The sequence below is a fragment of the Nipponia nippon genome, unplaced genomic scaffold (genome assembly GCF_047370975.1).
Source record: "Nipponia nippon isolate SJK-2023a ecotype South Korea unplaced genomic scaffold, ASM4737097v1 scaffold_6, whole genome shotgun sequence".
In the NCBI taxonomy this organism is placed as follows: domain Eukaryota; kingdom Metazoa; phylum Chordata; class Aves; order Pelecaniformes; family Threskiornithidae; genus Nipponia; species Nipponia nippon.
In genome coordinates, this window is record NW_028262380.1 from 10062766 (window position 1) to 10086453 (window position 23688).

Consider the following 23688-nt stretch of genomic DNA (forward strand, 5'->3'; position numbering starts at 1 on the left):
CAAAATACAGCTGCTGCATCAAATCTCTTCCCTTGAAGACACGGGGCATCACCAAGAAAAAGGAAGCACTTTCAAGTCAAACCTGTTGGCACGCCCAAACTCTTCATCACTACAGGTCTAAGATGTCTGCATCTCTGATTCTCTAAGTTCCCATCAGGTAACAGGTCCTTCTACACCAGTCTGCAACTTAGGCCCCAAAACAGTCTTCCTGCAACTTTACCTCTAGTCCGTTCTACCATAACTTTATGTGCACCAAGGAAAAAAAAAAAAAAAGAAAAAAGGATGAATAGTTTTTACATTCAGAACAAAAGGCTACTCTCATACCTGAGATACAGACAAAAAGGCGGTGAATAAGATCATTACTGCCATGAAATCTGGATCTGATCTTTTCTCGGTTGGCAATTTTAGCAGCCTGCAAAGCGAGCTGGATTTCTTCCTGATCAATGTCATCAGATGAACAAGAACTCGTCATTAAACTGCTGTCAGAGAAAAAAAATAATGTAAAGAAAAGTAATGTAAATCTTCACTCCATTGTCCAGGATGTTCAGCAAATCCTAATGGATTTATGACTCAAGCAAGACTCTATAGCAAACAGGAACTAATTGCTGTAAATTCTTGAAGTTAACCAACATGCAATCAATCACCATCATGTTTGATTTTCACTCTGTGGCATAGCTGCAAAAAAACCTTTTAAGCAGAAAATCATTTGTCTGTATTTTATTGCATTTTCCATAGCTATTACAAAGTGCTGTGCCATTTTTCACATTAACTTCTTCTAAAAGCCCAGTCCTGAGACCATAACTCCACCAAAAATCCAAAAGGGGACTATCAACCTAAAAATGAGAAGGTTAGTTCTGAAGTCAACTTAGAAATTTATTAATGTGGAAGTTAACTTGAAAAAAAAGAATTTCTGAATTATGTTACCTTAAAATAGTGATAATAGAATCTAAATATAACCTAACATAAAAAAAATGGAAAGAAGGGTGATAAAATATAATTTACACAGAGAGGTAGATTAGTCCCCTTATATACCTAACTAGAAATTGCTGAAATGTCGAACTATTCTAAGAGAATGGCTCATCAACTGCAATGAGATTAAAATGTGTCACCAAATGTCTACTAGAGATTTAAATTTTCTTTTAAAGACCAGATGCACAGTTGCCAGCCATTTCCACCCCCACCTCACTTTATGGAGAGGAAGCTTGAAACAACCTGAGACCGGAGGGAAGCTTTGGTGGGAATTCAGCTTCTTCAAATATCAGGAATTACCTAAACTATTTGTAAATTGAGATGTATTTTTAAAACAATGAAGTACTTAGGGAAAAACTAGCACTTTGCCAATGGAAAAGCCCTTAATTGGGAGTAGAGCACAGGATGTAATTACACTGAAGTCCTAAGGATTCACTGTGTTGACTGAAGGAGACATGCCTTCTTACTCTATTACATTCAGAGACAGAGGAACACTAAATCATTTTCCCCACATATTGGAAAGAAATTAATCTCACCAACAATTACAAAAAATGAGAATATTTTACTTATAATCATACTTTGGCTGTCCAAAACTCCAGCACTCTCTACCATGCAGACAAATACTATGTTAAAAAAAAGGTTACCGACTGCATAAATAGCATGCATAATGAAGGAAGTAGTTTCTAACACATTCCAAGTTCAATCCGCTTTTATTAGGTGCTGAAACATTCACCGCCTTGCAGATCCCATCCCTACGGCAGTATGGATGAACAGTTATTGCAGGATAAGACACATAGGTAACATTTATAATTATTATAACAAAATTTCATGGGATATAGTTTTGAAATTCTACCTGCAGGCTATACAGGCAATCCTTTAAAATGTAAAAATGTATTTATTAGGCCAGTCTTAAATGCCTTAGTAAAAACAGAAGTGAAAAGAAATAAATACTGGACATTAGTTACTGACAGAAATAAGAATGGAAAATGTGTAGCACGAGTACCTTAACTGGCTTCCCATTCTTTCAGAGTAAAGAGCGGGCTTGCAAAAGACTCATTTTGTTCATGTTATCTATTGCTATTAACAAAAGCAAATTCTTGTAAAAAGATGTTAGTTCTATGTTTACACTTCCCTTAGCACCACAACTGACTAGGTTTATTGAAGATACGAGAACCAAGTGAGAATTCTCTCTCTTAATTTTTCCTTTGCTTTTCCATAAGGGATATTTTTAAATACATATTAAAAAAAAATATAATAGCAAGCCTGTCAGTGTGGAAAGGTTTGAGTTCAATGAAATGAGTGTGGAAAGGTTTGAGTTCAATGAAAAGATCATGAAGAATGTGGCTTACGAAGGAGTAAGCTGAAAGGCAGCGTGAGCCAGGAAGCGATTCCCGATTCGCAATGGTACGCGGCAGGTGATTGCCTATTTGCACAAATGCTCACATATGCAGATAAAGGAGTTGGTCTGCCTTGTAACATGGCCAAATAAGGTCTACTTTTTTCCTTGTTTTTGAAAGACTTGATCTTACAGGGATACACAACATTTGCACTACCAAGTGCTCTCCAAGGCAGGCATGGACCTCATGACAGAGACAAATGCAGTCTGTATGTAATCATATAATCCCAGTACAATGGTCTCTTTGAAACTCCCAATAAGCAAAAACCTCAGTGCAGGGGAAAGCAGGGGTGCTGATTCAAGGGTGACTCTTCCCTCCAAATTACAGTTGAAGAAATATTTCAAAGTAAGATGTTAAGTGGGCAGAGAGCTGTGAAGAGTGCTCTTCAAGAATATGAACTACTTAGTCCTTTCCCACTTTGCAGAAAGGAAGAAAGGCTCATTCCACAATTCTGACCAAGCTCTGACCAATTTTAATAATAATGTTTGCCTTTCCAAGTCTCCTCCAACTGGGAGGAATGCAGTTTTACCTAATTCCTCCAAAGAATGTGATTTGACCTACTTACGTTCCAGGCTATTCTGCGTTAGATTTTGTGGTGTGTCATTAAGACTGATCATGTCCCACCACAAGACTGGCTGGAACTTTTTCTGTCCTAAAATCCCTAGCACAGAGCACACGAATCACTTCAGTAGTGTGGGATGGAAGGTCAGCATGTATGTATACTCCCATTTGTAACGTACTTTCATATGCAAAGTCACATGTAAAGTACAATACCCATATACAAGACATTCAGAAAAGAGGATATTTTGTATTCAGGATTGCTTGTGCCATGGGAAAGATAAAAGTGAACGTTCCAGAATAACTTAAAACTGGACCTAAGAATCACTATGGAGTTAGAAACAATTACTCCACCTTCACCAACAGGACCAAGTCAGATTTAGACAAAAATGACTCTCAGAATGACTAATAACCATCTGTTCTTTACTTTAAAATATATGTTACTGTTAAAGAATGTAGCCAGAAAATCAATATTGTAGAGGCAGTCAGAAATACTGTAAGAACAGAAACATAGCAATTGTTTCAGATAAAGAGCAAAATAGACAGCTTTTCTTATAACAGGGTATCCCAAAGAGCAGTGATTGCATCTATGCAAATATTAAAGATTCTCTTGATTTTTTAAATTGATATTATAGAAAATAAACCTGAATTTTGATCTACAGAGTTCAGCTTACTTTTTCTCCCAATTATTCTTTCAAACAAATAAGTTATTTTTTTAGTTCTATAAGGAATACCATTCCTACTTGGCTTATCTAACATGCATAAACTGGCTTCAAAATTCTCAGCTGATACCAGATGTGTAGGAAGCATTTCATTAACGTCAGACTACACTCAGATCTGGAACGTTTCACTGCCGGTATCTGCAGAATCAAGTATCACTGCAGAATATAAATAGCCATACTAAATAGCTAGAGACAAGTCCTCATTTTCTCAACTTCTTGGTTGAAGGGAACCCTGCATTACCCAAGGAATTAGGTTAAGAGATAGGACCAAAATAAGCATGGAATTCCCCTTGTGAAATGTTTATCATATAAACAATGTTTATCATGTGTTTATTTTTCATATATCAAACACTGCAAAGTTAACATGTCTGAAGGTGAATATCAAGAAATGAGACATTATGTAAAAGGCTGATTCCAAACAGTAAACCTGCCTATACGTTATAAAGGAACAGATACCCGCTGGCAGATACAGTGAATTAAGCTTTTTATCTAACTTGGCTAGCAATTTTAAAACTGCTCTCCGTTTGTCATGTTAGAAGAGTAGCAAGACTCTTATCACTTTAAAGATGTATCTCTAGAACAGTTGCCTGGTGTCAAAGCTTGACTGTGAAATTTAGTCAAATATGTACAAGCAAACAAAACCCAACAATGCAATTGTACACAATATCATCTTTCACCCGTGGAACCAATCTGCTTTACAGCTTTTAAGTTCCAAATGATACTTGTGAGCCAGGTTAAGCAGTAGTATCCATACACAAGCAGCGTGCCCAGGTGGCCAAGAAGGCTAACAGCATCCTGGCTTGTATCAGAAATAGTGTGGCCAGCAGTACCAGGGCGGTGATCGCCCCCCTGTACTCGGCACTGGTGAGGCCACACCTCGAGTCCTGTGTTCAGTTTTGGGCCCCTCACTACAAGAAGGCCATCGAGGTGCTGGAGCGTGTCCAGAGGAGGGCAACAAAGTTGGTGAAGGGTCTAGAGCACAAGTCTTGTGAGGAGCGGCTGAGGGAGCTGGGGTTGTTTAGTCTGGAGAAGAGGAGGCTGAGGGGAGACCTTATTGCTCTCTACAACTACCTGAAAGGAGGCTGTAGCGAGGTGGGGGTCGGTCTCTTCTCCCTAGTAACAAGCAATAGGACAAGAAGAAATGGGCTCAAGCTGCGCCAGGGGAGGTTTAGGTTGGATATTAGGAAAAATTTATTCCCTGAAAGGGCAGTCAGGCACTGGCACAGGCTGCCCAGGGAAGTGGTTGAGTCCCCATCCCTGAAGGTATTTAAAAAAGCCGGGTAGACGTGGTGCTTGGGGACATGGTTTAGTGCTGGACTTGGCAGTGCTGGGTTAACGGTTGGACTTTATGATCTTAAAGGTCTTTTCCAACCTTAATGATTCTGTGATTCTATAATGGAAGACAGGACTGTGGAACTAGAATATTATGACTGACACTTTCAAGTGGCCAGTCATTTTAGTTATCCATGATACTGATGGCCTCGTGCTGGATTTTTTTGGTCATTGGCACTCATCCAAAACCAGTAAAACCAGCAAAGTCTAAAATTGAGCAACCGAAGTCAATTGATTCAAAGTTGGTCCAAATTTAAATATTTTACATTTGTGCTCAAATAATAGTCAGTAGCAGTAGAAATCTGTGACTACTCACAGGTGTTTCCTTCCAAATTTGTCTAGAAGTATTTGGTCCATTAAACCTGAAACCTGCTCCGACCTGAATGCAGAACTTAGGAGATTCTCTCAAAGAACTTCTTATTACTCACAAACAAACCCTCAAAGTATCTTCAGTATGCATTAAATATACAGGACTGGCAGATAAAAAGAATTTAAAATTTCACTGTATCAAATACAATGAATACAAAGAAATCAAATGAATTATGTTTTCAAAAGAATAATAAACTTTTTAAGAAAGTGGTTTGGTTTTATTTGTTTTCAGAAATCTTAGATCAAAAGCGGTCACTATTTGCAAAGGAGTAACCCCAACATATCTATTCTACTATAAATGATGCAACTATGTCACCAAATTTAATAGGAAATTAAGATCACCCTCTAAGTCTTTAATTTCAGGCAAGGTTCTTGATTACAACTGATTTTCAGGCACAGATTTCAGAAGATTGTCAGTGGTGCCTTTAAACTGAGAGGGCTCAAGTTCCAGCAAGACAAACTCATCCCAGTAAAGTCTAAGAGCAAAACACTTGTAAGTTCTATGAACAATACTACAAATGTTTACTAGAAAAGTGTTCACACATAATTCCGTGACTATGCTTACACCATTTGTGTTATACAAATACCCGTGACACCCATGATTCCTATTCACTTGCTTGAAATCTTCAGCAAACTGCACATGCATAGATGTAAGTAGCAGGCAACTATTTGCAACAAAAGAGGTAACGCTTCCTGCTGTAGTCGGAATTCAAAGCTTGTGAATCCACTTTGTAGTGAATTAAAAATCCATGTTTTAAATGATAGTATTCTGATGTAGAGGTTTACCTACTTTGCAAAACCAGAGTGATAAATTTGGAGACAAAGTTGCCCTTCAGCTAAATTTCATACATGCTATACAGAAGCAGGTGAGATGCCTTCTACAGTAAGGAAATGTGACAATTTTGCAAAAGGTTTTCTATGATTTCACATATTCCTATTTACACAAAAGGATACTGCAACTATAAACCATGCTGAAAGGTTTTACAGAAGAACAGCAGTCCAATTCTTAAGTATCAATTATAGTTCATTAAAAAATTGATGACAGACTGCCCACAAATTATAAAACAGTGTAGTTCCTTGGACTTAAATGACATCAATTCATTTGCACTAGTTGGCCTTAACAAATCTCTCATGTCCGTTACTGAAAACGCCACGTTTTGAATAACTAAGATATATACATGTATAGCTGTATCATGTACATGAATTTTCATATTTATATAGATGTTTTGAATATTCTAGTTCTTATATTTCTCAAAAACCATTATTATGCACTCCCTGGCTTTCATTTTTGTTCATACAGAATTTAGCACCATGGCCACCTTATGCTCTGTGTACAATATCAGTAACGTACACTTTTTATCCAGCCTTCGATATTTAAAGTTTTTTCTCTCACATCTGAATTTTTTCATACTTTAATTAAAAACAAAACAAAAAAACCTCTTGAAGGCAAATCTATGTTATTGTCTGCACACAATTTCTAAAACTACTTCAGTAACTGGTACATTCATCCCACTAATACTCATGTAGGCTGTAACTGGAAACCCCACCACTAACCTGTCAACCTGCCTTTCCAAAGCTATTACTCTCACTTTTATTACTCTTACTTTTATACTTCACAAGGCTGTAGTGAACTCTGGGTTCCAATTTGCAAAAAAAAAAAAGGGAACAAACAACTGCTCCAAAAGCCATCTAAAAGATCAGACAATAGTTGGGGAAAGACAAAGGTTGTATACATGAGGAATGACAAAAGGAAAATGATAGGCATTCGGTAAGAGCAGTATGACTCCATGTCAGTAAAAAAAAAAAATATTACTACTTCCCATTCTGCTTTTTGCAGTACCTCTGGTGTTTCTTTTTGGATTCTCTCACAAGAAATACAATAAACAGCAGGTTAAAACCCTTTGGTTTCTAACATGTACTAGTTTTGATATGGTTGGAAGGAAAAGCATGAGATTAACGGCTTCTTACAATTATTTTAAGTGAAGGGGGTGGCTACACACTCTATTTTAGAGTCATTTAAATGAAATTCAGAACATGTCTTATTATTTGGGTAATAGCATATAGTTATTTAGCTAAGGACTATATGTTAAGGAATGACCCCAGAAGCTACATTTAAAGCAGACTAAAAAAAGCTTTAATTTAGAACTTTATTTCTTGACTTAACCCTAATATTTTACTAAGTCAAGAGAGTTTTTGCATGCAATCCCTTAGGCATTTTCTCTCCATTTTAAGAGAAAAGGCTAAAAAGACAGGGGCGGGGGGTGGGGAACGAGACAACCCATAAAGTGTTCCCAAGGCTTCAAAACTTTGTCATGAGAAATAAATAATACAACTGCATGCAAATTCCTCTATCAGGAACAATCTAGCTAGGCACCACCAGAAGGAGTGGACTTGGCTACACTACAGTATTATCACATATATCAGCAATGCCCAGCTCCATACATGGTAGGATATATGCTAGAAGCCCCATCTGCTGTCAACCTTTTGAATTCCACAGTAGGGGAATTATTTTTCATACACTGCAAGATTTGCAGAAGCCCCTTCTTCACATCTTTTGCGTCAGTAGAGGTAGGGAAGCTGAGCTGATTAAATAAGTAATTTGGCTAACAGCATTAGCCACATGTCCTAAGTGATACCTTCAATCAGGAAAATTCCTGAGCATTGAAGACTACCAAATTTGAAATCAACAGCAACAACTTCTGCTCCACACTCCAGCAGCTTCTGCAGCTGCCCACTCTGTTGGACGAACATCTGAAATCCTTCCTCACCTCTTCAAACCTCAAGCTGCAGAGCATTCTCGTTGTACTTACTGTGTTGAACTTTACAAAACCACAGCTGTTGAAGCAGGATGTTGCCAAATAGATCCACCATAAGAAACTCTACCTAGACAACGGACTTATTCAAACTCATTACCGCTCCAGCCTGAGCTTTCAGAAGAATGCAAAGATTTCCCATATTTCAAATGGGAATTAAAATAAACATTGCCAGCACAGGATCTATCAACTTTAACAGTGCTCTCTCCCAAATAGCTTTTTGGTTCATTATAGATAATGAGTGATTATGAACAAATAACTTAGAGCATTAGTAATGAACAGGGCTGCTTTCAAACCGTCAAATTTTATGTCAGACACTTGCAAGGTACTACATTTGCTGTTTTTCTTAATTTAAACCAAAAAGGGATAAAACCTGCAAGATAAGGATATTGTAAAATTAAAGAAAAAATAGAACTGAAAATATAAGAAGTTAGAATATTGATTAGGTTCTACTAAGATTTTCACAGTTCCACTGTGATGGTTTTTTCCAACACTTCCTTATAATCAAACATCCATTTAAAGCTCTCAAACATGCACTCACACTGCAAAAGGACAAATAACATGAGATTAGAGCACATAAATATTTAAACTTCAAAAACAATCCTGAACTGGGAAAACTGAAAGTGAAAAACAGAAACAGTATAGCACTTATGAAGAAATGGTATGTAATATCAGCTCTGGTATCCGATACAGGGGTAGAAACGCATCAGGCCCAGCTTTTACGCCTTATCCAGAAGTTGACACAGGACAGACAGAACCTGGATACCTGATACAAATATTTCCAAAGGCAAAGAGTCATTTCATACAGCTCTTCAGCAATGTCCTCTGCGATACACAAGCAACTATTCTGTATGGCATAATAAAAAGCGAATTAATTTAGCATCCAATTCCAGCAGATACTCATTGAGTCGCAACTCCTGTGTGAGGCAGAAACGGAGATGGAGAAGCAGCACTGCAAAGTGTTTTCCAGCAAGAGGAACTCTAAGGGATAGGGAAACTTACTGGCACAACATTTTTGTATCCCCTCCATCAGTTCCCTCAAAAAATAATACAGAACAACCAGCTGAAGCACTAAAGCATCCTAGGGTCTACAAGAATCCCGTAGGAATTTGGTATCCAGCCGTGGGAGTCAAAGCTGAGAAAAGCTAATTAAAGTATTAGGTGGAGCCTTACAATTTTAATTAGAAAAGAAAGCTTTCTCTTCATTTTTCACCTTCAATGGCGCTTTAAGTATGAAGATATGCTCTCTTCTTCCCTCCAATATAATTGTGGTTTTACAATGTATCTTGGTTTTAGGCATTGACGAAAACTCTGCAAAAACTGCAGTTACTACAGGATTTTAGTTAATTACACAATCTCAAAACTCCCAAACATGCTATTCTAAGGGGCTTTTTGAGGAAAAAAAACCAATCTGTAAAATAAAATCTAATTTCTGCAAAGCTAGTAATTTTTGTTCTATTAGTAGCAAAGGGAACACCAAGTGACATTCAACAACAGATTTTTACACATCATTACAATGAACATGATTATAAATGTGCCCAAATTACTAAAAATGAAAATTACAAGTGAGCTCTGTGGAAACCAGAACACAAACCCATTATGATCACTTGCGTAGTCTCCAGCCAGATGATATGCCACCTGGAATACAGCCCCAAATGGCAAATTTTGCGGCATTTACCAGTTTTGCTAGAACAGACTCATTGCCTCTGCCACTGATGCTAGTCAGCTTAAAATATTGCCCTATTTCACTTGATTTACATAGAGGAACATATTTTATATTTAATTTACTTCAATCATATAGGATATGTTAACATCACTACAATATTAAATTTATCATTTTAATAGGGAAAGACCAAAAAACTTCAAACAACTGAATTTTCACCTTCCCACTATAGCAAGCACTTGTTAACAAGTAGTTCACGTGAGCTGCCTGGGTTATTCCTTGAGAAAATAAAATCTGCATCAGTTACTTGCTACTGAAGACAGATACGCGTATAATATACCCCAAAATACCTTGTGGAATTTCCTAAAAGGGAACACTATAGCTTAGAAAATGCTGCACCATTTGGAGATTTGATTTTTTTTTTGTCTTGCAGAGTGAAGAACAAGATAGGCATGAAATACATCAAGAAGAATCCTGGCGGTGACAAACTAGAGACATCTGCTTCAGTCACATATGTCTCGCTGACTAAAATCATAAGCAAAAGCTGACAGACCTCATCAACGCTGACTTTTTTGTTTTGCTGGTACTGCTCAGCTGGCTGTTGGGGCAAGAGATTTAGCGGCAAAGCAAGAAGATTGTACACAGCAGCCTGTTTATGACTGTATTAATATGCATATTAATTGCCGTCACTGCCTGAGTGACAGAGCTATACAAAACAGCATAGACTCACAGTGCTTAAGACATACGCAGACAGTTTGCAATTCAAAATCATTAGGCAGGAATAGCATCTATTCTAGAACAAGTCATTCTGATTTGCTCAAGCTATAAATCCCTTTCTCTTCCCACAACTCTTCTCACTGAGCTCTTTCTTTCCATGGTTCCAGTACAGTATGTGTAAAGCCATTATCACCAGCCTTTTTCTGGTTATGAGCAGTCTTTCCATGAAGAAGAGCTCTAGAGAAAGAGAGGGAAAAAAATCCACAGTAATGCATTGATCAAAGCAAAAATGACAGTACCAAACACTAATCCGTCATTTTGCATAGCTTAAACAAATATAACCTGACCAGGTTAACAACGGTAAAGCTGCAAGAGAGGAAATCTGGAGACAGAGCTGATCAGGTAGGCTCTGACACAGAAGTTAAAATACATTGTTAACATATTTGTTGTCCTCCACACTATCACCTACAAGATCCCCAGAGTAGTCGTGATCTCTTTATTAAAACTTGTGGGCACGTAATTGGTGCTGTAGCCTTGACAGCATAGATTAATGCATAGCTCTGGACCATGAGATGAACGAACTGAATTCTCCTGGGATAACTCACAGTCTTCGTGAATGACCAAGTTATTTTTCCTTCTTGCATCCTCTTCAAGGCACTGAGTTTGACTGCTGAAAAAGCACCGTATAAAACCTGGCTTTGTAAAAAAGTGTCCACCCACAAGAACTTGGCTTGGTCTGCGAGACGGGCAGGCAACTGGCTCACGGGTCACACTCAGAGTGGTGACCAATGTTTTTACTCAGGCTGGCAGCCTGTCACAAGTGGGGTCCCCCCAGGGATCAATACTGGGCCACACACTGTTCAACATCTTCCTAAAGGATCTGGGCCATGGGATTGAGAGCACCATCACCAAGATTGCTGATGACACCAAACTGGGTGGTGAGGTGGACACGTCAGAAAGGAAGGCCATCTTACAGCGACCAGGACAGGCTGGAAGAGTGAGCTAGCAAGAATAGCATGGAGTTTAAGACACAAGCGCAAAGTCCTGCAGCTGGGACAACACGACTGAAGAGCCCAGTGCAGGCTGGGATCTGTGTGGCTGGGGAGCAGCCTTGCTGAAAGGGACCTGGGGGACTTGGTAGGCAACAAGCTGATCAGGAGTCTGCAGTGCACTGCTGCGGCAACGAAGGCAAATCAGATCCTGGGCTGCATCCGCAGGGACATTACTAGCAAAGATAGAGATGTCATCATCCCAAGCGCTTGTCAGGCCACACCTGGAGTACTGTGCCCAGTTCTGGTCTCCACAACTCAAGGAAAGACTGGAGAGGGTCCAAAGGAGGGCCATGAAGATGATGGAGAACTGTCCTTCAAGGAGAGACTGAAGAGGTCTTTTCTCCCTGGAGAACGGAAGGCTCGGGGGGACCTGATGACAGTAGTCCAGTACGTAAAGGGTGGCTACAAAAAGGACGAAGGCTCTTTCTTCACAAGGAGCCACGTGGAGAGGACAAAGTTGCACGAGGAGAAGTTTCATCTTGATATAAGAAATATTCTACACTAAGAACAATCAATCACTAGAACAGCCTTCCCAGGAACATGGTACAGTCCCCATCGCTGGAGGTTTTCAAGGTCCAATTGAACAGGGTGCTAGAAAATCTCATCTAGGCTCCCTTTCCCACGATAGTTTGGACCAGATGATCTTTTGAGGTCCCTTCCAACCTAGGCTATTCTATGATTCTATGAACTGTCTGGCAAGGTAGCTTCTAACAGTCTCCTGCAAAACACCCTCTATTTCTGAAGCAGGCAAAATTTTCATCTCATTTATAAACTAGGATAACCTTCCCTGCCTTGTTTCACATGTGTTTATACTAACAGAGAGATACTCAAAATATGCAGTAAAGTAAGTGATACCCTTCAACTCTATCCAGCAAGCCAACGACCTTGGGCTCTTCCCACATGTACGCAAATACAGATATTCTAACAGAAATAGGCAGATAAATATCCCACTGTAATTGCTGGCAGACTCTTGCTGTTTTGGCACAGATTTGAGTCACAATACATTTCAGACACCTCCTTTTACAGACTGTAAATAACAGGCTAAAACTTCACAACTCATTTTGTACATGCCTAAAACTGTAGAAAAATATACCACAAAACACCAATATTTAAGCCACAATGACATATCTAAAAAAAGTGACTGCTGACCAGGGAAGGCATCTATTGTATCATTAAGGTTAGTTTTAGAAGTTATTATTTATAAAGTTGTCATTTATTGGCTCATCATAACTTCAAAATGAAGAAGCTGGCTTTACCATGTACCCTAGGCAGGCAAATGCTTGAATACAGATTCATCAGTATGTCTTCCTCCCTTTCACTGTCTTACACCAAAAACTCCAATGAGGCTTGAAATCACCTAATTGTAACTACTTTGTTCTTCTGTTGTCTCACTTATTTTTCTTCATCATTACCAAAACAACACTTCTCTTGCCATTTTCTATCTCCTGTCTTTCAAAGAACTTAGGTTCATTCTTGGTTTAAACATATGGAGTCATCTCATTCTGTTAGCATATGAATAGCCTTCACTTAGGTTTCCACTCAAATTAATGGCTATATCAGGATCTTGCCCAATAATTCTAATGCATGTTGAAAGCTGACAAATTCCTGCAGTTTATTTTTAAAAACTGACTTTACTACTTCCAACACTGAACGGATAAGATTCCAGCAGTGTATTTTATTAGCTGCCTATTTACAATTCAGTAAGTTATAGTTATATTAAAAATTGTTCTAAAAATTATATTTATGTAAAGAAACCATTAAAAAGGAAAAACTGGAAGGATTGTTTTCCTGGAGCTAATATAAACACTGGACCAATTGCCACTTCCCTGCTGTAGTTATAAACATCTCACTCAAGCCAGCAGTGTTATTCCACAGTCACATTGATGTAACAAAAAAAATTCTGCATACAACCACAGTTTCTCTGAAACCTTCTGAAACACATGGAATACATTTATTCTTTGCTGAGAAAGTTGACTACTGGTATGGCTGAGAAAGTTGACTACTGGTATGGCTGAGAAAGTTGACTACTGGTATGGGTACCTCAAGTCTGGATACTGCTTAATGAATGTTTTGCAAAAAATCATCTTCTGAACTGGGCTGAACATTTAACCTCTTGACCATCAGACCTCTGCAACTAGGAGGAACCTTCTACACAGATCTGGTACCAATGAAATAATTAACCTTTCCTTAGCAAAACCATTTGAGAAACCCTCTGTACCTTTATTTTCATTTTGTGCTCTAGAAACCTTGAGCAAGGTTTTAAAATGTTTTTCAAATTACTGTGTGAGCACAGTCAGTAATCAAAGCATGCAACTGTAGTTCTGATTTAAGACTGAAAATCTTTGGCTCAGATGCATTTCAACAAATTATACACTTAACTGAGGTTTCCACTCTTCTCCATTGACTAAACCTGCAGCAGCAAAACTCCTAATTTAGGTATATCAATTTGGTGCCTGAAATTAGGTGGGATGAATATAGCTCAAAAAATTACACAGTGCTGGCTGATGATGGAAAAAGTCTAAGGCAGTAAATCACAGGCTAATTTGAAGCAGCCTTCTTTAAGAGGTCCCAATGGTTCCTGCAGTCCTAACAGCTTTTTCCTCCCAATAAAACCCAAAATGGCAAACAATGACCCATGGGTTGAACGGTGCTCTAGGATCCAAGGAGTGGGACTTTTCTCCCTAGTTCTCCATTTGGAAAACAATAAATGTAGACATATATAGAATTCCATATATACAATACCTCATTGTTTCAAATCCATTCAGTCCATGTTATTTAATACACTACTAGTTCATTCAACATGCTGTGCTATTCTGGCTAAGCTGGTTTTGCTACCAGAGCAGAATTGTTTGAAAGCACTTGTGTATTTCCAAGACACACTGCAATCTGACAGCTCAACTTTCAGCTTCAGTATTGGTTATCTAACAGCACAAAGGAATTGTTTGTGATTCACGGGAGGTTCAAAGGCCAAATAAATGCATTTGAAGAATTCTACGTTTAGCTAATTACTTTTCAGAAAAAATTGCAAATGTTAAATTTCTAATTGTTGTTAAGTGAAAACAGCAAGAAATTAAGTACATTAGAATGGCATATTTCAGAGACAAAAAGAAACAATCAAAAAACAATTTAGATATTATTTTGGATATGGACATGACATCAGGAAGAACTTAGTTATTTCAGAAGAGAACATTTTGTAGAGATTGCCTTTGCAAGGAACATGCTTGTTGTAGTGAACAAATGATACATCTCTACAGAAGTGTTTAATAGCCAAATAAAACTCTTCAGGTAATACAAATAAAAACAGGGGAGTCCCTTAAAAATAACATATTTTAAAATATAATACAAATAGATGTGCCAAATATTACATTTCTATGCACACAGATCTAGGAACATACTACTGCAAAGCAGTCATATTTCAGAGGGTTTTTTTTCTTATTTTATTAAATTAAGTTGTTAAAAGGAGTTTAAACTTTTTTTAAACTAAGTATTTCAAAAGGGGAAATTCATATCTGTATAGCCAAGTGCGCACTTAGCTTTTTTTTTTTTTTTTTATTAGACCATAAACTACACTAGCTAGATCTCTAGTAATATCAACCAGATACAGAAAAACAGGCAAGTTAGATTTCTTACATGACACCCAGGGGTGATACAATGCTATACTTAAGTAGACAAAAGCACAAATGCACACGAACAAATACTGCCTTATAAATCAAACTTCAAGCAAACCAAAATTTGAAAAAAGGGCAATGACAGATCCAATTTACCTAAGCATCAATACAGTGGCAACTACAACACTAACATGCAAAGGCAGTACAGTAAGGCCTTGAAAAGAGGTGGTGCCCCTAATGAAGACTTACTTATTCTCACTGCTCCAGTTATTCCTGAAGAATAACTGAGGTTACTTCTATTCTGTTCAGGCAGCCCTGTACGAAACAGCCTCCTTGATGTATTTCAGTCTACAGTATTTCAAAGAGGGCAACTGTTGCATGCAGGTAAACTGGGTTTTGTTTGAAGAAGAGTCGAAAAGAAATGTAGTTCAAAACTAAAACCATGAAAAATAGTTTTAGTTGCATCTTTCTGCCATTATTTTAAAAATATGGAACACTCAAAAAATTGAGCCTGAAGATGTGCACATCCTAAAAAAATACATATTATTATAGGTACTATTTCCTCTATCACTGCTAGAAAAAGATCTTTTAACCCTCTCTTTCTATCCCCAGACCTAGACAAAATTGGGACTTCCTGAAGCTCAAATGAAGTGTTGGACAGAGATAAACAGATGAAAAAGGGAGGACAAGAAACAGTGGAAGATGATCTACCTCGACAGAAATAGTGGTACTTCAATCTGCCCGTACCAGAGTAATAATGTTATTGCATATAATGTATGCAATATATCACATGCATGTATGTTATGCATACCCTATAAAAAAAACAAAGAACTCACATTTCTCCTTCAGTAACATTTTTCTGCCCTCAACTTTATTCCTCTATTATTCTCATTAAGTGCTCCAAACAAAACTAATTGAAGTTAAAACTCTCATGCAGTTTCAGAAGATGAGAATATAAACTAGTATTCTTACCAATCCTTGCCAACAACACTGCAGAAGTTATTGTTAAGTGGAACACTCCCATCATTTTACTACCTCGTTTCGCTAAACGAAACAAAATGGAAAAAACATGTTTTCTAGAAAGCCAAGACCTAGCTAAGACAAACATTTGGTACTTTTTCAAGCTAAAACCTGAAGTCTCTCTTAAGAAATGCCATATGGACAAATAAAAGGGAGATCATGGACATATATAATTCATTGCTGTATGCATTAAAACTTTTCTGTAAACAGTTGCCTCTCAATTGCCACAGCACTGAAGAAAACTGCTAGGAAAAAAAAAGCACCTGCTGTTCAAAAGGAAGAATACTCAGAAGTGTTGCTGTCACTTGATTGTTAATTCAATGAAAATTTTTAACCAAGCATAACCCAATACCATTCGTCAAATCTGACTGCGAAGTGATGTTATTACCTCAGAGCGTATACGCTGGAGAGACTACATGTAGTGACAGAAACACTCTCATAGTCACTGCTGGAGATGGAGCTGAGGGGGGAATCACGTAAGCCATCCTGAGAACTGAAAAAACATACGGAAACAAAATGAACTGCTGAAGCAAACAAAGGTAAAAACAGAGCACTGTGATAACTCATGGCTTGTCATGGATTATACAGCAATAAAAGTAAACTGGCAGGTTTTTTTCTCTTCAGAAAATGATACAAACCTATTCTCTTTTCTTCCCAAAAGGACAGGCAATTTGGCAAAGTCAGTGGGCACACATTTTACAAAAATCTTCAATTTAATTCATGTCAAACAGTTAAAAAATTCAGGAAAGAACTGAGGATCTTGCATTTTCATCGGGTATAGAGGGAATAGCGTGCCCATGCTGCTAAGTGTGGTTTAATGTTATAACAAAGACATGACAAAACTGGAAGTTCATAAAGTCATTGCATGTTTCAGGCCAAGACACCCTAAATAATAAGCTTCAAGAACTTCTGAAATATCCTGACATGTTTGACCTAAATTTCTTCCAATGCAAAAGAAAGTCTGTGAGAAAGCAGAAAGCTGACTTCAGTGAAGGAGATGAAGGTAATACCCCTACCCCTCAGCTTGCTCAGTCCCTGTAACTGCCGTATATGCGCCTCAAATGGGGTTTTTTTAAACCAACCAGATGAGCGGGAAGGAGCAGTCCCAGGGCAAACCACTGCCACTTCATTAGCAGAAATCCACTAGCTGCTAAGTAAAAGGGTATGAATAATTCACATGAACGGTACGCACCTTGTCTCTGGCATCCCTGGGCTAATGAAAAGCCTTTAAATAACATATCATGTTAGATATTACATCATATTATCAACAAACTAGGATTAGAAGATGAAAAATAGTTTCATAAGCACTACAGAACTATCTCGGAAAGACCAATTTTTTGTTTCAATAACAATTTATTGCTCAGCTACTGGAAATTGCACAAGCTGAAAAAAATTAAATTATACTAGATAAGAAAATATGTGATCTTGAGCAGAGGTATCAAAGCAGTATTGGCTCTAGGCAGCACAGAGAAATCATCTGAGCCTGCTAAATTCAAAAATTCAGTCAACAGAAATCTTTGGACAACACAGAGAGAAAGCTAAGAAATCTCTTTAGTTAAAAGAGATGTAATTATATAGGTCAGGATTATTTTACCTTACTTCTCCACAATTACTAGCAGATTTTTTTATGCTCTTTTGATTTGTAGACATATGCGGGGTACATATTCAAACCAGCTACGTTCCAAATTATTTTCTTCTACCAAATTTACTATTGTAGCTATTTCTGCAGCTAGAAATCTGGAAGAATGCTTAAGAGGAATTCTTCAAAGCAGTGTACGTAAGGTACGTGCGCTAATCCCACTAAGAAATAATATGATTTGTTTGCATACCTCCCACTAATTGCTTGGAAAATGTACCCCCTTCATGTTCCTCATTTCTGACTGCCAATTTGAAAATAAATCCCAAGTGTACTATGCTTTAGTTGAAAGCAGAGCCGCCACAACTGGAAAATAATTTTATCAGACTTGAACAAAAATCTACTTAACTTTCATTCGTTTTATATAATTTCCCTTGCTAATTCTGCTCATTATGAAGAGATATATGCATTTAAACAAAGGCTTACTCTTTTATAGCTCATCACCTTTACCCATCCAATCTTACAATATGGTCATGCTACTAAAATGTACTTTTACTATCTGTTTTATGGCAGCTAAATGATATTAAGAAACCATTAGCATATGATTTCACAGCATGATTGAGCAGGAGAAGCTGTCTTGCAAAGATGAAACGTGTTGTTCAGAATAAAGTAATCTTTGAACAGCAGAACCAGGAATCAAGAACAACTCGCCAACTCCTTCTTTTATTCTCTCTCCCCTCCCTGCCATTTCCAGATTTTTCCAGTGTCACAATCCTGCCAGCTGATTTGGGGACTAACACTTTTTTCTGAAAGATGTCAGGTTTGCTGTCCTTCAGTGCTTTCTGGGAAGCTCTGCCTGATATATTTGAAATCCAATCAAAATATGTCTCTTAAGGTAGATAATATTTATTGTCAACATTGTCCCAAGTCACAGAATCACTTTCTATCCTGAGCTACCTTTGTGGAGTGGACAGTGAAAGCCAGAAGGCAAAATGATACAGAAGGCACAAAATGCTAGACTTTGATAATAAGTAAACCTGATGAGTAACCTCAGAACATAATGGCACATGACCAGCTTACCAGAGTATCAAAGATCTCAATGCTATCATTATTTCATCTTCATGGATGTTTCTCTGATCAGCTTACAAGCCTCATCTCATTCCTCTTCTCCATAGCCCCCCGCAATTTGAATCCTCTCTCACCTCTAACCAGTCCCTATTAGCATAACTTTTTCTTATCAGCTGCACTCTCTCACGTCTTTTCAAGCCTTGTCTTAACACCATTTGCCATTCTAAACTGCTTCATAAATGCCTTCATTTTCCACTACTCCATCTTTTACTTGGTGCACAAACCTGGCCATGCTGAGGCATCCGCTGATTTCAGGATTAGATATCCATCTGGTCAGTCATCATTTGGCAATGTAAACTGCTTGGACACGCTTGACACAAACCATGCTCACAGAGGTGAGTTTGTTGTAGTAAAGGATGTGTGGTTTTGACAATTACTATGTGTAAACATTTTTCTCACTCCTATGTACCAATACAGATTGAATTTTTGTACCAGAAATAATATTTATAATGTTTATTTCTGGTTCATATTCAGGCTGTAACTCTTCAGATAAGAAATTCTGTTTTTATTTAGTACCAAGAAATGGGAATCCAATAATGATAACTCTGTTTTATACCTTCTCAGAGTCATACTAAATAGCTTTATTTTTTCCTAAAAACCAACAAAAAAAAGACTCCTGACATACTCACTGCATTCTTTCTCAGTACACACAGATTCAGGATACCTCTTCGTAGAATTTTCTTCTCATTAGTGTCTGCCTGAAGATTCGCTCAGCTTTTCTAAGATGCTGGTACATCCTGAGGTGAATTGACCTGCTTTTCCCAACTCATGATTCCTGTTATCAGAGGATGGTAGCTCGGCACACGTGTTCGTCAGCACAATTATAAGAAGAGACAGCGTGTGCGTATAGACACATTCTGTAGCTGATAGCAGCTCACCCTTTCTCCCACACCAGCCCACAGGCAACCTGAACTTCATTGCATCTCATGCTCATTTGAAACTAATGCCGTGTTGGATCAGGATTCATAGGAATGTTTAAAATGTGTGAGGTGGCAAAAGTTTCATTTGTGAGGTCTTAAACGCCTACAGTGCTATTTTTAAAATTACATTCTAGCATGGGATAAAACCACCATCCATGCTCATCAAAATGGAATTCTTCAGCACTTGTGATAAAAATGCAGAATAAAGATTTGAGGCAACAGACGCAAGTGACACAGGGTGATGTGGCTTCCTCTTTTCATGGAATATGGGCAGGCTGAACTAACAAACAAACTATTTAAAGCTGTTGGTCATTTTTGTAACTATTCTAAGTAAAAAAAAAAAACCCCAACCCAACAACAACAAAACCACCCAACAAAACCCAAACAAACTGAAAGCCACCTTTATCCTGGCTTGTGTGTTCTTTTCTACTGGAATGTGTTTCCAGCCTCTTACATTTAACTAAACCTCTCCTTTTTTCATGGGATGGTTTCTTCATGAGTTTTATTACTTGAGTCACAATTACATTCCATGTTGCATTAGTTAATTGGCACAGATCTCTTCTCTGCCTATCTCTCACTACATGAGAGCTAACTCTAAAGTCTCTGTGTCAGCTACACCAAATCCACTCCAACAAGTGGCTTTTAAAACTGTTTTTCCTACTATACTCATTTCAGGAATCTGTATGTTGAGAGTCAATACAGTTCACTGTTGCTGCATTTGATCTACAGCCCTAGTAAAAGGGAAGCCGGTACAAAACACAGACACCTTTTATTTGTACACAAAGGTTTCGTAACAGCAGCCACATCATCGGATACCACACAAAATCAGTGTTCAACAGACAAGGTCAAACACTGCCACTTTTAATTTGAGCCTTATATTGTTAAAAAGAAGCGGAGGAGGGATTGAAAAAATTCATTTATACTGAATCTGAATTTGGCCAGTTGCACAAAGACGAGAAACAGATTACCAGAAGGGGAAGAGAGGAATTCAAATCAACAGCCAGATAAAGGATTGCTTACGGGAAGTTTTGCAGTTGAAAGGCTGATACTTTCTTCCCAATCAACTACTATTTCCTTCTTGCCGATGAGAAGTTTTCTTACTCCCGAACAGCTAGTTAAAAGACTAATCAATACAAGACACTAAGCAGACATGGTTTTGTTTACGGGAACATGCACAGCTGTCCATTAGTTTTTATGGAAAAGGCAACATTGTCATGTAAAGACAGACACAATTTTCTTAAGTCTTACTGTGATGGGAATATTATAGGGAAAGCATGAATTTAAGACATTTAATTCAAGTCAATTCACATTGCAATATCAATTAATCTAATTTTGATAAAGAAGCACTTATAGAATCAAATGCTATAAACTAAAACTAGAAGACAAGCTAGAAAGGTAATTTGTGTGGGTTTGGTTTTGGGGTTTTTTTGTGTTTGTTGTTGGTTTGTTTTGGTTTTTTTGGGGTTTTTTGGTTTTTTAAATATAAATGCTAGCCATCCCCAAAACACAAATTCTTCTTTTCCATGCCTTTCTAAAGGTGGAATGACTTAAAAGTTGCTGTACTGAAAATGTGCACACGTCACGTGTTGCTAAGGAGTGAACAAAAAATACAGGCAGAAAAATCAGAATTAGAAACCAACTGTGTAAAACAGGTGTTCATCTTTTTACAAAGCCATTCTAATATGCTGAGGAAATAAAACTTTAAATATATTACAATATAGACTATTGTAATATAAAAATACATTACAATATACACAATTTCAGACTTCAGAATTGCAACAATAAGAAATGGGACAACTTGAATATCAAGCTGGAGAAGAATAAATTATTCATCTTATTCTAGAATTGCAATACAGATCAGCAAACAGCAAAACATGCTCTTCCAAGGATGTCTCATTCCTCCTCCTCTACACCGCAAAAGTATATGGCAAAATATTCTATTTTTTAAGCCCCCACAAATAAACACAAACAGCGCCAGCATCTAACAGCCGATGGACACAGCCAGAGCTTGCAAAAAGCAAAGACAAGATCTCCTTATTGTAAATTTTAGCTCCTTTTGCCAATTCTCAGGTGCACTGTAAGAGGCTTCATCAAGAGAACACTCACCAAATAAATGAAGAACAAGGAAAATGGCAAAGTTGTATAATTTAAGCTAGACATAACAGACCTGCAGGGGAAAGGAGAGAAACTAGGCTTAAGAATCATTTTGTATTTCAGAACTGTTGCAAGGTCAGCATGTAGATAAACACACAACAGAACCAAACATTTAAGACTAAAACATGAGAACACTAGCATTGCACAACAATATGAAACAAGCTGCCAAACTTCATAAAACATGTAGAAGAATTAGCAGTTTTAGAGGACTCTTCAACTCTGGAAAGAACAGAAAGCCAAGTAGTTCTAAAACACCAAAATAAACATGATCTTCACTCTTTGTAATTTTCTTTCCCCTTGGAAAAAGCAGGCAGAATACTACGACAGAATGAGCGTTTTAAAAATCTGTATAGCTTGCTTCTAGTGGAAAAAGAAGGAATACTAGATACAGATCTAAAGCTTGGTTTTGGTGTTAACTTATGCCTTTTTTTTTTACCCCAAAACACCAAATGCTGCTTCGTCAGTTTTATCTTCTGTATTATTCTTACATTATTTCCCCCCTTCAATGGTTTCTATTGCTACATGACAGCCTCTACTTATCACACAGTCCCTGCAGCAGATCAGATACCGACTACATCTTTGCTAGTGCTTTTCTCGTATTCCCATCTCATTAATGCTGCTGCCCAAGACTCTCCGTGCCCTCTGTGTTTTATGTCTTTGAGACACTTACAAGCAAATAATGGAGAAAGACATAGCATCAGCTATGACTTAAAAAACAATGTAGTAAATATATGTCAACACCAAAATCTTAAGTAGAGGAGTATTTAATCTGTATTTGTAACTCCACTGAATATTGAGGCTAGATAGAAAAGCCTGAAATACCTGGTATTTCAGACTTAAAGGATTAATTTTTTTCTTCACTGGGAGGGTGGTGAGGCACTGGAACAGGTTGCCCAGAGACTCTGCGGATGCCCCCTCCCTGGCAGTGTTCAAGGCCAGGCTGGATGGGGCTTTGAGCAACCTGGCCTAGTGGAAGATGTCCCTGCCCATGGCGGGGGGTTGGAACCAGATGATCTTGAAGGTCCCTTCCAACCCAAACCATTCTATGATTCTGTGATTCCAATTACAGTAAACCTGACTGGATCATTGAAATTATACCTATAAATAATGTCATATTGTGTAGTATAAGAACTGATTTAGTGTCAAAGAAACAGTTTGTGTCATAATGTACACATTTGACAGCTGCTTGATTCAGACAAGGGAAAGAATTTTCTTCTCCTACTTGGTGACTTACAGTAACTAGAAAGTAAATACATTTATCAATTTGATGAATGGGCATATCCTGCAGCTATTCCATGTATATTAGATTGCTTATTGTTCTAGCTAATGGGTCCATCATTCTGAAAATAATCTACTGTCTCCAACATTTCCCCTATGGTTAAGTTGGCATTCACAATCACGTAATAGGGAGCAGTCGCAGAAGCCTAATGTGATCTTCCAATTTAAAAATACCATTGAAAAGCAGTGATTAGTCACCACCCAGGCAGCATGAGTAAGAAAAGGTCCATAAAGTTCTGTTTTGTAACTGAATTCTCTCTTTTACCAATAACATGACTAGTGATTCAGAGACAAGAACCAAATCTATATATAGACAGATATATAAGGAAACTAAGGATCTACACACACATAATTTTTTAATCTAGTCCTCAGTAGATCCCCAGCATCTCCCATCTCTCACAGAATATACTGA

General features: G+C 37.7%; 1 protein-coding gene across 2 annotated transcripts in view; it reads right to left on the bottom strand.

Moving 5' to 3' along the window:
• Positions 1–23688, bottom strand: part of ZFYVE28 (zinc finger FYVE-type containing 28) — a 165856-nt gene that overhangs the window by 16773 nt on the left and 125395 nt on the right. Inside the window, exons 9-10 of one of the 2 annotated variants that reach the window (XM_087737327.1) lie at positions 16609–16713; positions 325–479 (exon numbers count right to left, since the gene is read on the bottom strand). In XM_087737327.1, the coding sequence (XP_087593453.1) occupies positions 325–479; positions 16609–16713 (260 nt within the window). Of the gene's footprint in view, positions 1–324; positions 480–10563; positions 10778–16608; positions 16714–23688 lie in introns of those variants that run through there. The other variant, XM_087737328.1, reaches the window with a different exon arrangement.